The sequence below is a fragment of the Entelurus aequoreus genome, linkage group LG01, assembly GCF_033978785.1.
Source record: "Entelurus aequoreus isolate RoL-2023_Sb linkage group LG01, RoL_Eaeq_v1.1, whole genome shotgun sequence".
Classification (NCBI taxonomy): Eukaryota; Metazoa; Chordata; class Actinopteri; order Syngnathiformes; family Syngnathidae; genus Entelurus; species Entelurus aequoreus.
In genome coordinates, this window is record NC_084731.1 from 62,360,108 (window position 1) to 62,373,660 (window position 13,553).

General features: G+C 33.7%; 1 protein-coding gene across 1 annotated transcript in view; it reads right to left on the reverse strand.

Moving 5' to 3' along the window:
- LOC133655551 (25-hydroxyvitamin D-1 alpha hydroxylase, mitochondrial) overlaps positions 1-13,553 on the reverse strand; it is a 44,257-nt gene that overhangs the window by 17,077 nt on the left and 13,627 nt on the right. Inside the window, exons 3-4 of the mRNA XM_062055804.1 lie at positions 8,779-8,969; positions 6,614-6,814 (exon numbers count right to left, since the gene is read on the reverse strand). Of these exons, the coding sequence (XP_061911788.1) occupies positions 6,614-6,814; positions 8,779-8,969 (392 nt within the window). The remainder of the gene's footprint in view (positions 1-6,613; positions 6,815-8,778; positions 8,970-13,553) is intronic.

Sequence of the window (13,553 nt, forward strand, 5' to 3'; positions counted from 1 at the left end):
TTATTAAAAGCGGTACAGTTACTAGCTAAAATAGCAATATGCAAATGTCTGGCACACACCAACAGAACGGACGCAATATCACGTTTGCGGACAAAACAGCAAAACAAACAGCAGAAGAAGAAATACAAGTTTTTAAATTACAAACTAGTGACATGAATAGTGATATACTAAAAGACATGCAACAACAAAGTACTCCAAAAGAAAAAGATAAATGGATTAAAAAAAATGCCATGTTGAACAAAGAAGACTTCTATGTATGTCCAGACAATAAACCAATCTTACCAAAAAATCTGTATAAGTGGGCAGCAGTATTGAGCCATTGTTGTACTCATGCCTCAACAGGAGGGAATATGAATCGTATACAGCAGTACTATACTACCTACAGCTTTTATTCTTATTAAAAAAAATAAAATTGTAGGGCATGCATGACCTGTGCGAGGCCAATTCCCCAAACCACAACACCCGTTCCAGCATCTATGCATGGATTTTATTAAACAAAATAGGAGTGAAGAAAAACTGTATTGTCTAGTCATAGTAGATGCATTTTCAAAGTGGGTAGAAATATTTCCTAAAGGAAAAGCAGATGCGCTAACAGTAGCAAAAGCATTATGCAAAGATATAATACCAAGATAGGGTATAACTAAATCTATACAGTGACAGTGGACCTCATTTTGCAAATCAATTAATCAAGAATATAGGATCATTATTCCAAATTGATCTCAAAACCACTGTGCTTATCATCCACAAAGCGCAGGACTAGTGGAAAGGAAAAATTTAACAATTAAAAACAGACTAAAGAAATGTATGGAAGAAACAAAACGTCCATGGACACAATGTACAGATTTAGTAAAAATGTACATGAACATTACAAGTACAGCCGCATTCAACGACAAACAGGAAATGCTAAGGCAAGAACAACAGACTCGTCTGTTCGATAGATACAACACTACTTCCTGTTAGAAACTTAAAAGGATTCCCACCATGGGAACAGACTAGCCACATTATTGGTGGTACCTCACAGGCTATCCAATACGGGGGAAATGGGACACTCTGGTCACTACATATAATATATTATAGTATATATTATATTTATTGTTCTACTTAATTTGTGTCTGGTTTTGTATTTGTTTTGTATCATCCCGTGAGGTGTATATTATTTTTTTGGTTATATTTGGATGTATTTGTTTAGTTTTGTATGCTTGTGAATCTGGGCTATCCCTTAAGTAAGACTACTTATTATGTTGGAGGGGGCAGGAATTATAATATTTTCTTCATCCTGTTCCTTCTCAAGCATAGGTGTGTAAATATGTGTTTAGTTGCTAAAGTTTAATTGTCTATTGATAATGAATGAATGAATGAATGAATTACTGGCCCCGGGAGATAGTGAAGAAGCTAAATTCTTTAAAAGTCAAATAACTCTGAAACATCAAGGCCCAAATCTAGTGTTAACCATATCACTCCCTGAAGGACAAAATAGACCACCCAATGCCACACTGTTCAACACATCCAGATGCGGTTTCCAATTGTGGGCATGGTCAAGTGGACTAGACCCATATTTCCCGGTGATTGTTTGCATAAATCAAACCATGCGCAACACCGAACAACCCAGAGTGAACACCTATACTAAACGCGCTGGAGTCACAGTTGTAAGCGTACCATTTGATGATGTGGATAAATGTTCAAAGTAACAACTGGTGTGTAATAATTGGTTCCTCCTTTGGCTGTTAATTGGTTACTCATGGCAAAAAAGTTTAATTGAAGTAATCAGCAAAACGAATCCTGAATGGAATTGCACTACATGGGACAAAATCTACCCTGTAACCAAAGAAACAAAGCAGAAACCAACATTTGATAAACATGTGACAAAAGCTAATTACACCTTCATTTACATGCTAGGCTCTGGACAACAGTTAGGAAACTTATCATCAGACAACTGCTTACACATAGTAAATGTATTAATATTAGTACGAAAATTGTTAACACGCCTGAACAGTTTGATACCCGAACATTGGAAAAGAACTACACGTGATGTAAACTGGCAAAGTGTTGGAGATCCAACTTATATCGATCCCAGAGGTGTACCTGACGAGTACTAATTGGTAAATCAAATTGCAGCTTGATTCGAATCATCCGTCTGCTGGTGGTGTACGATTAACAAGAATGTTGATAGAATAAACTATGTCCACTACAACGTACAGAGACTAGAAAATTGGACACAGGCCGGATTTGAAGCCATGGCCGATCAACTCGCCGCCACCTCCCTTATGGCCTTTCAAAACCGTATGACGCTACACATGTTGTTAGCGGAAAAAGGAGGCGTGTGCGCAATATTGGGCGAACAGTGTTGCACGTTCATACCAAACTACACTGATGCAGAAGATAGCCTGACCAGAGCACTGGAAGGCCTGCGCACCCTCAACGGTAAAATGAAAGAGCACTCCGGCATAGATACATCTATGTGGGATGGATGGTTGGATATGTTCGGCAAATACAAATCCTTGGTATCATCAATTCTAGTATCTATGGCTGTGTTTGCAGCAATACTGACGTTGTGTGGATGTTGTTGTATTCCCTGTCTGCGTTCTCTGCTTAACCGTCTGATTACCACAGCGATTAGCCCAGCAGATGATAGAACTGTTCAGATGCACCTTCTGGCGGACGCCAAGAAAGATTAATTTGATGACGAGGATACCTACCTGGACGGTGTTCCTGATCTGTTTCCAGACCCTGGTGGAGAAGATGTTGTTGAACTCTGAGTGTAAACATAACTTGGCCCTAGGGAAATTAACTATTAACTGAAAATCGCAAGAAGAAGTTATTAGGGATAAGAAGATTCTGGGGAAGTAATGTGATAAACAGGAGGGAAATGTTAGAATAATTATGTATATATTATCGCACTAACTTTAGTATGCTTAAAGTCCATTGCTTTAGTTATTAGCTATTGTGCTGAAGTTAGACTTTTCTAATCTATGCAAGGACAACACTTCTTGTCTGAGGGGTGGCCTCAGCCACAGATGTTATCTTTGTTTTAGCCCGCTAACAGCCAAGGACTTCAAGGACCTCAACGAAAATAAGATGACAGCACGCAGACGAAGCAGAGACTTCAAGGACCTCAACGAAGATAAGATGACAACACACAGACAAAGCGGGGACAAGGTGAAATCACAAGGCCCCCAGCGCATTCTGTCACGTATCGTGCGTCCTGGACCTGCTTTGCATAATATATGTGACCACTCCTTTTAGAGGCGGCCTTAGCATTGTTGACTGTGGAACTCCTGAATAAGTAGAGGGACGCAGGAGCTGAACCTTAGAGCGTAGGGCGAGACTGTGACTAAGGGTGCAGCGCCATGCGTTCTCCTCATGAGCTAAATTGAACTCTGTGTCTGTATGATTCCTTGCTTCTTGTCTGATTAATAGATGTCATCAGTGTTTGAACCTGACAGGCTTATACAAAGGTGCGACTAATTTAGGGATTTTTCTCTTCGCTAAGGGCTAAATTATGGAATGTATTAAGGAAAGAATTCAAACCAGGTACAAAAATTATCCACTTTAGCAAAGTGTTCAAACTCTTAAAGTGTTGACAAAGTACTAGAAAGAAGATTCATGATAAACATTGTGAACCTTACTAAAAACGAGAACATCTTATTCATCTCATAAAGGATGAATTAAGACTTCTGTTTTGTTTGATCAACCGTTTTACTGCCCGGTTACAGACAGCGTGTTTACATACAATGAAGGTATGTAAATAAACATAATTCATTTCACAACGTACATATCTGCAGGTTATAGGTGCGGCTAATTTAGGGATTTTTCTCTTCGCTAACGGCTAAATTATGGAATGTATTAAGGAAATAATTCAAACCAAGTACAAAAATGAGCCACTTTAGCAAAGTGTTCAAACTCATAAAGTGTTGAGAAAATACAAGGAAGAATCCTGATCAACATGTTGAACCTTATTAAAAAGAGAACATCTTATTCATCTCATAAAGGATGAATAAAGACTTCTGTTTTGTTTGATCAGCCGTTTTACTGCCCTGTTACAGACAGCGTGTTTACATATAATGAAGGTATATAAAAGGTATATAAATAAACATTTACACAATATTCATGTGTAAATAACTAATTTCACGACATATATGTCAGCGGCTTATACAAAAGTGCGGCGAATCTAGGGATTTTTCTCTTTACCAACGGCTAAATTATGGAATGTATGAAGGAAAGAAATCAAACCAAGTACTAAAATTATCCACTTTAGCAAAGTGTTCAAACTCTTAAAGTGTTGACAAACTACAAGGAAGAAGAATCCTGATAAACATTAAAAAAGGAGAACATCTTATTATTCTCATGAAGGATGACTGAAAACATTGATGACTTCTGTTTTGTTTTATCATCTGTTTTACTGCCCTGTTACAGACAGCGTGTTTACATACAATGAAGGTATGTAAATAGACATAATTAATTTCACAACGTATATATCTGCGGCTTATACAAAGGTGTGGCTAATTTAGGGATTTTTCTCTTCGCTAACGGCTAAATTATGGAATGTATTAAGGAAAGAAATCAAACCAAGTACTAAAATGATCGACTTTAGAAAAGTGTTGAAACTCCTAAAGTGTTGCCAAAGTACAAGGAAGAAGAATCCTGATAAACATGTTGAACCTTATTAAAAAGGAGAACATCTTATTCATCTCATAAAGGATGAATTAAGACTTCTGTTTTGTTTGATCAGCCGTTTTACTGCCCTGTTACAGACAGCCTGTTTACATACAATGTAGGTATGTAAATAAACATTTACACAATATTTATGTGTAAATAACTAATTTCACAAAGTATATGTCTGCGGCTTATACAAAGGTGCGGCGAATATAGGGATTTTTCTCTTTACTAACGGCTAAATTATGGAATGTATTAAGGAAAGAAATCAAACCAAGTACTAAAATGATCGACTTTAGCAAAGTGTTCTAACTCTTAAAGTGTTGACAAACTACTAATCCTGATAAACATTAAAAAAGGAGGACATCTTATTCATCTCATGAAGGATGATTGAAAACACTGATGACTTCTGTTTGGTTTGATCAGCCGTTTTACTGCCCTGTTACGGACAGCGCGTTTACATACAATGAAGGTATGTAAATAATTATTTACACAATATTTCTGTGTAAATAATAAATTTTACAACGTATATACAGTATCTGCGGCTTATACAAAGGTGCGGCTAATCTAGGTATTTTTTTCTTTGCTAACGGCTAAATTCTGGAATGTATTAAGGAAAAAAATCAAACCAAGTACAAAAATGATCCACTTTAGTAACGTGTTCAAACTCATAAAGTGTTTACAAAGTACAAGGAAGAAAAATCCTGAAAAAAAATCTTTAACCTTATTCATCCCGTAAAGGATGAATAAAGACTTCTGTTTGGTTTGATCAGCCGTTTTACTGCCCGGTTACAGACACCGTGTTTACATACAATGAATGTATGTAAATAAACATTTACACAATATTTCTGTGTAAATAATTAATTTCACAACGTATATATCTGCGGCTCATACAAAGGTGCGGCTAATTTAGGGATTTTTCTCTTCGGTAAGGGCTAAATTATGGAATGTATTAAGAAAAGAATTCAAACCAGGTACAAAAATGATCCACTTTAGCAAAGTGTTCAAACTCTTAAAGTGTTGACAAAGTACAAGGAAGAAGAATCCTGATAAACATTGTGAACTACTTACTAAAAAGGAGAACATCTTATTCATCTCATAAAGGATGAATAAAGACATCAATGACTTCTGTATTAATTGATCAGCCGTTTTACTGCCCTGTTACAAACACCGTTTGGAAACAATGAAGGTATGTAAATAAACATTTACACAATATTTTTGTGTAAATAATACATTTTACAATGTATACATCTGCGGCTTATACAAGGGTGCGGCTAATCTAGGGATTTTTCTCTTTGCTAAATCATAGAATGTATTAAGGAAATAAATCAATGTACTAAAATTATCCACTTTATAAAACTCATGAAGTGTTTACAAAGTACAAGGAAGAAGAACCCTGATAAACCCGTTGAACCTTATTAAAAAGGAGAACATCTCATTCATCTCATAAAGGATGAATAAAGACATCAATAGCTTCTGTTTTGTTTTACTGCCCTGTTACAGACAGTGTGTTTACATACATTGAAGGTATGTAAATAAACATTTACACAATATTTCTGTATAAATAATTAATTTCATAACGTACATATCTGCGGCTTATGCTGCTAATATATTTGTATCTTCTAAAATTTAGTGGGTGTGGTTTACAGCCCTGTAAATACTGCTGGGCGTGTGGCAATATCTTGCTATGCAATATTGTGCATCGTAGAAGATATATTTTGATGTTACAGCTGTGATTTTGGAAATCTAAAAGTAACATGATTGATATTTAATCTTGAATCTTGTAGTGCGTGCGCTTGAAGGACTCCAATCTCTGCTAACATGATGGACTTGCACTGGTGTAGAAACCAGCAACAGCCAATAGGAGCCCAGGAAGGAGTATTTACAGGAAGTTGTGTTTGCCTTAAGAACCTCGCTCTGAAAGTTGCGTCCTGATCGGAGCACGCCATCATCAACCCACCAAATTTAAACACGTTGTCCCAGGACTTGCAGAAGAGTCTCCAGGGTATGGGGAAGAACCAGTGCAGCCATCTTGGCATGGCCATGGTGGGCAGCGTCAGCACGAACAAGCTGTTGATGGACCGGATGAAGTGTTTCGTTTCCTCCGGGACCACCGGATTCAGGCAGCCGATCCTGGATTCAAACAACACCGAGGAGACTCCTGGCCAAGTAGAAGAAGAAGAGGACAATGAAATGTGATTGTATTGAATAGACAGCATTGTGTGATGTCCCCTTTAAGGGCAACTCAGTCGTTGTCTAACATTCACCATCCTAAGATGAAGAAAATAACACATATGGTTTTCTTTTTTGATGCATTCTAACTCCTAAATAAATGCTAGCAAGAGTCAGCTAACAATGGAGTCAATGGAAGTCGCTCTATTCCGCGGTCTAAATTGCTCTAAAAAAAAAAACATCAAGGTTTTATATACACACTGTAAGTATCTATGTAGTATCTAGCAACATTCATAATAACATGTAATATTTACATATTTTTATCATACTGTAAGTATATACTGTATGTATTGCAGCAACATTCATAATAACATGTCATACAGTAAGTATAAATGTCGTGTAGTAACATTTATGATAACATGTAATATTTATATATTTTTATATACACACTAAGTATGTATGTAGTATCTAGTAACATTCAAAATAATATGTAATATTTACATATTTTCATCATACTCTACGTATATATATGTAATGTAGTAACATTCATAAGGACATGTACTACTTACATACTTTCATCATGCTGTAAGTATGTATATGTAATGTAGTAAAATTCATAATAACATGTGATATTTACATATTTTCATCATACTGTAAGTATATATGTAATGTAGTAACATTCCTAATAACATGTAGTATTTACATATTTTCATCATACTGTAAGTATATATGTAATGTAGTAACATTCATAATAACATGTAGTATTTACATATTTTTATCATACTGTAAGTATATATGTAATGTAGTAACATTCATAATAACTTGTAGTATTTACATATTTTCATCATACTGTAAGTATATATGTAATGTAGTAACATTAATAATAACATGTAGTATTTACATATTTTCATCATACTGTAAGTATATATGTAATGTAGTAACATTCATAATAAGTAGTATTTACATATTTTCATCATACTGTAAGTATATATGTAATGTAGTAACATTCATAATAACATGTAGTATTTACATATTTTCATCATACTGTAAGTATATATGTAATGTAGTAGTATTCATAATAACATGTAGTATTTACATATTTTAAGTGTATGGCAGTGTATTAATTTCACAGACGCATCACAACGCTCACTTTCCCATCAACAACAACAGGACTACTAATCATGGCAGACTTGATGAGAGACAACGAAGACTACTTTGGGACAAATGATGTTTCAGAAACGTCTATTTTTGAGCCTGAACATAAGGAGGATGATCTACAAGTTTTAGAAGCTGTGTGCAAAACAGATGCAGCTTTAGTCAAACACTAATTATCATGTAGCAGTATTGCTAAGTGCTAAACAAGAACATAATAAAACCACCACTTACTGTACAATGTCGGCTCTCACTGGGATACAGACCGATGGGATGTTTGTATCTTCCCATTTACATGAACAATTCATCATAAACATCACAAAGCTAGAAACATTTTTTTTGTGTCTTTCTGGCCATCTCCCGGTCTAAGTTGGATGTCAAAGTTGACCAACTTGTTGGTTTATGTCCACAACCTTCTACTATCCAGATGAGAGGCATGATTTATCATCGATAATTAACTTTCACCAACTCAGAGGCCATGCAGCAGCTCAATATGTCAATATAGCAGCATAAGCTAGTTAGCTCTCTAAAAGTAGTTCCTCTGTGTTAGCGCTTATAATAACAATGTCACTAATACTTGTTAGTATTCAGGTCAGGACATGTACATGGAGTATTGTTGGCACTTTTTCGATGTTTTTACATTGTTTACATTGTTAGCCACCTCTTACTTGACATATTTTACGACTTAGAATGGATACAAAAGAAAAACGTAAGTGTTCTTGTCTTACGTACGGACTGTGAATGATAGGCAACATTCCAAAAGAAGTGAAAAGTGTCAGCTGTTGATGAACTTGAGCTCACCCTCCAGGCCGAAGAAGTAGAAGTCCTGGGCCACGTCGGTGACCAGGCCCCCGGGGAGTCTGCGCAGGCGGAGTTTGGCGATGAGGTCGCTGACCACGCCGTTGAGGGTTTTGTCGTAAACTGCCACCGCCTTGGGTCTCAGCATGTGCTTACTCAGCAGGCTCCTCACCTCCTGCCACTCCTCTCCTTCTCTGAAACACCAAGCACGTTAGCATCTTTAGCATCCTTCAGTCTGCGCTTAGTTGGCATGTCAAGGTCATGTGACCCTAGGAGGAAACATTTAGAGAAGCATTTATTTGAGAAGAGGGATTTATTTGTGGAAGAGGATTTATGTTTCTGACATTGTTTATTACTTTAGAGACTCCATGACTTTGGTCACGCCCTTCCTAGGAGACATAATTTTTACATGGCCCCCCCTAATCTGGAATACAATGTGGTGCTCACATTGTATTCCAGATTATATATATATATATATATATATATATATATATATATATATATATATATATATATATATATATATATATATATATATATATATATATATATATATATATATATATATATATATATATATATATATATATATGTATATATATATATATATATTAGGGCTGTGAATCTTTGGGTGTCCCACGATTCGATTCAAAATCGATTCCTGGGGTCACGATTCGATTCAGAATCGATTTTTTTTTTCAATTCAACACGATTCTCGATTCAAAAGGTGTGAATGAATGATGGGTTCAAGAATGTAAAGCGACTTTGGGTACTTAGAAAAGCGCTATATAAATCCCAGGTATTATTATTATTATTATTATTAAAAAACTATTTTTTTAAATTTAATTTAATTTTTTTAATTTAATTTTTTTTTTTTTTTTTATGAAAACAATACACAACAATACCATAATAATGCAATACAATTTCAAAACTAAACCCGACCCAGCAACATTCAGAATAGCAATAAACAGAGCAATTGAGGACACACAAACATGACACGGAACAATCTAAAAGTAGTGAGACAAAAATGAATATTATCAACAGTATCAATATTATTAACAAATTTAAACATATCAGTGATAAAAAATCCCTCATTGATGTTATCATGACAAACATTAATAAAATAAAAAAAATAAAAAAATGAACAATAGTGTCACAGTGGCTTACACTTCCATCACATCTCATAAGCTTGACAACACACTGTGTCCAATATTTTCCACAATGATATAATAAGTCATATTTTGGTTCATTTAATAGTTAAAACAAATTTAAATAATGGATCCCATATTCCAATATATGACTCATTATTATCTAAACTAAATGCATTTTTTTCTACTGATATAGCTTGTGTGTACCAGTCAGTATGAGTTGGACTATCAACATCTATCCATTTTTGTAATATTACCCTTTTTTTTATTATGCATATTGAAAGAAATGCATTTTTACGCTTTGATGACACGTTACTAAATTGATGGAGATCCCCAAGAATACAAGTTTGCAGTGTCATTGGGATGTTTATATTAAGGACTGTGATTGCTTCTTTTGTTGTTTTCAACCATAACTCTTTTATTCTCTGACATTCCCACAATAAATGAACAAGAGTTGCCTCGGCTTCATACATAATTTGCTATCTACTACACCAATTTTAAACAGCTGAGAAGATGTAAAATACAATCTATTCAATATCTTAAATTGAGTCAGTTTATCTTTAATACTTCTAAAGGGATTATTGGTATTTTCCCAAATATCATTCCATGATATGTCTCTTTCATCTAAAATGTTTAAGTCCATCATCCATTTCCAAACACATGCATCATTTGCATTTCTAGTGTGGTGTTCATTTATTATTCCATAAAATAGTTTAATTAATTTCTTAAATGTATCTTGATTAAAAAGTGCATCTTCCAGTTCATGGCTATTTAAAGACATACTTTCAGAGGATATGCATTTATTTACAGCGTGTTTTAAAGAGATAAAATTTAAAAAAATGATTTCTGGGTACATTATATTGATCAACTAAATCATTGAACGGTTTAAAAGGGTTTTTATTAATAATATGATGAGGTTTGGTAATACCTCTGTCTTTCCATGTTGTCCATTTAACCACATTTTTATTAATTATGATATTAGGATTGTACCAAAGCGGTTGATTTACAGATGTCATTGACTTGATTCCTAGTATTTTCTGACACAGTTTTAGAATGTTAAAGGTGGCTTCTATTGGGCTCTGCCTCAATTCATTAGGTATTTTTTTTAAATATAATATAAACTCCCCACATCAATGTCCAAATTCATTAACATATTTTTTTCTATGTTGATCCAGTCCTTATCTGCAGAAGAATGAAATAAGTGGCTTGCTTGTTCACAACCGAAGGATATATAATAATGTAGGAAGTTTGGTAATTGTAATCATCCTTTATCTTGTGTACAAGACAACCTTAAGTATGAACAACTGGCCTTCTTTCCACACCATATAAAATGTGATATCATTGTATGTATTTTCTTAAACCAACCTTTATTAATTAGGACATGCATCATTTTCTGTATATAATTAACTGCTGTCAGTATACTCATTTTTACTATGTTCACCCGACCCCAAAGTGATATTTGGAGACGTGACCAGCGTTCCATTTTGGATTCTATCTTATTTTTTAAATGTTTAAGATTTAGATCTCTGCTTGTATAAAGGTTTGGTGTAATGTGTAGTCCTAGATATATGATTTCTGCCTCTTTCCATTTAATTTTGGAGTTCTGAACTTGTGATTTCTTGCAGTGTTTATTAAGTGGTAATATTTCACATTTGTCCCAATTGACTTTATACCCTGATAAACAGCCATATTCAGTGATGACATTATTGATATAGTGAAGAGAGGAGTTAACATGTGACAGGTAGAGAATTATGTCGTCACAATACATTGATAGCTTATTACACTGAGAGCCAATTTTTATACCATGAATATTATTTTCACTTCTTATTTTGGCAGCTAAGGGTTCAAAAACCAAATTAAATAATAAACCAGATGCAGGACATCCCTGTTTTACTCCTCTTTTTAACGAAAAAGGTTCTGAAATATGATTATTGGTTTTGACTGATGCCATGGGCCTTGTATAAAGCATCTTAATCCATCGTATAAAATTATCTCCAAATCCAAATTTACGTAATGTGCAAAACATAAATGACCAGTTTATGCGGTCGAATGCCTTCTCCGCATCAACAGTATATACTGCTGTGGGATACTTCTAGCATAGTAAATAACATTAAACAATTTCCTTGTATTGTCTGAAGATTGTCGACCTTCCATGAAGCCAGTTTGGTCAGTATGAATTTATTTTCCTATTACATTTGATAATCGTGTGGCTAAGATTTTTGCCAATATTCAAAAGGATTCTCTATTCATTCAATACATAGGATTTCAGCAGGATCTACCCCAGTCTGCTGACATGCAAGCAGAGTAGTAGATTTTTGTAAAAAGCTTTTATAATTGTAAAGGACTTATATCAACTGATTGCAATAATGTAAATTTGTTTTAACTATTAAATGAACCAAAAATATGACTTATTTTATCTTTGTCAAAATATTGGACACAGTGTGTTGTCAAGCTTATGAGATGTGATGCAAGTGTAAGCCACTGTGACACTATTGTTCTTTTTTTTTCTTTTTTTATAAATGTCTAATGATAATCTCAATGAGGGATTTTTAATCACTGCTATGTTGAAATTGTAACTAATATTGATACTGTTGTTGATAATATTCATTTTTGTTTCACTACTTTTGGTTTGTTCTGTGTCGTGTTTGTGTCTCCTCTCAATTGCTCTGTTTATTGCAGTTCTGAGTGTTGCTGGGTCGGGTTTGGTTTTGGAATTGGATTGCATTGTTATGGTATTGCTGTGTATTGTTTTGTTGGATTGATTAATTTAAAAAAATAAAAATTAAAAATAAAAAAATTAACAAAAATAAATAAATTTAAAAAATCGATTTTTTAAAAATGAGAATTGATTCTGAATCGCACGTGAGAATCGCGATTCGAATTTGAATCGATTTTTTCCCACACCCCTAATTATATATATATATATATATATATATATATATATATATATATATATATATATATATATATATATATATATATATATATATATATATATATATATATATATATTTATATATATATATATATATATATATATATATATATGCATTCATATGTATATATATATATATATGCATTCATATGTATATATATATATATATATATATATATATATATATATACTGTATATATATATATATATATATATATATATGTATATATATATATATATATATATATATATATATATATATATATATATATATATATATATATATATATATATATATACATACATACATATATATATGCATACATATATATATATATACATATATACATGCAGGCATATATATATATATACATATACACTACCGTTCAAAAGTTTGGGGTCACCCAAACAATTTTGTGGAATAGCTTTCATTTGTAAGAACAAGAATAGACTGTCGAGTTTCAGATGAAAGTTCTCTTTTTCTGGCCATTTTGAGCGTTTAATTGACCCCACAAATGTGATGCTCCAGAAACTCAATCTGCTCAAAGGAAGGTCAGTTTTGTAGCTTCTGTAACGAGCTAAACTGTTTTCAGATGTGTGAACATGATTGCACAAGTGTTTTCTAATCATCAATTAGCCTTCTGAGCCAATGAGCAAACACATTGTACCATTAGAACACTGGAGTGATAGTTGCT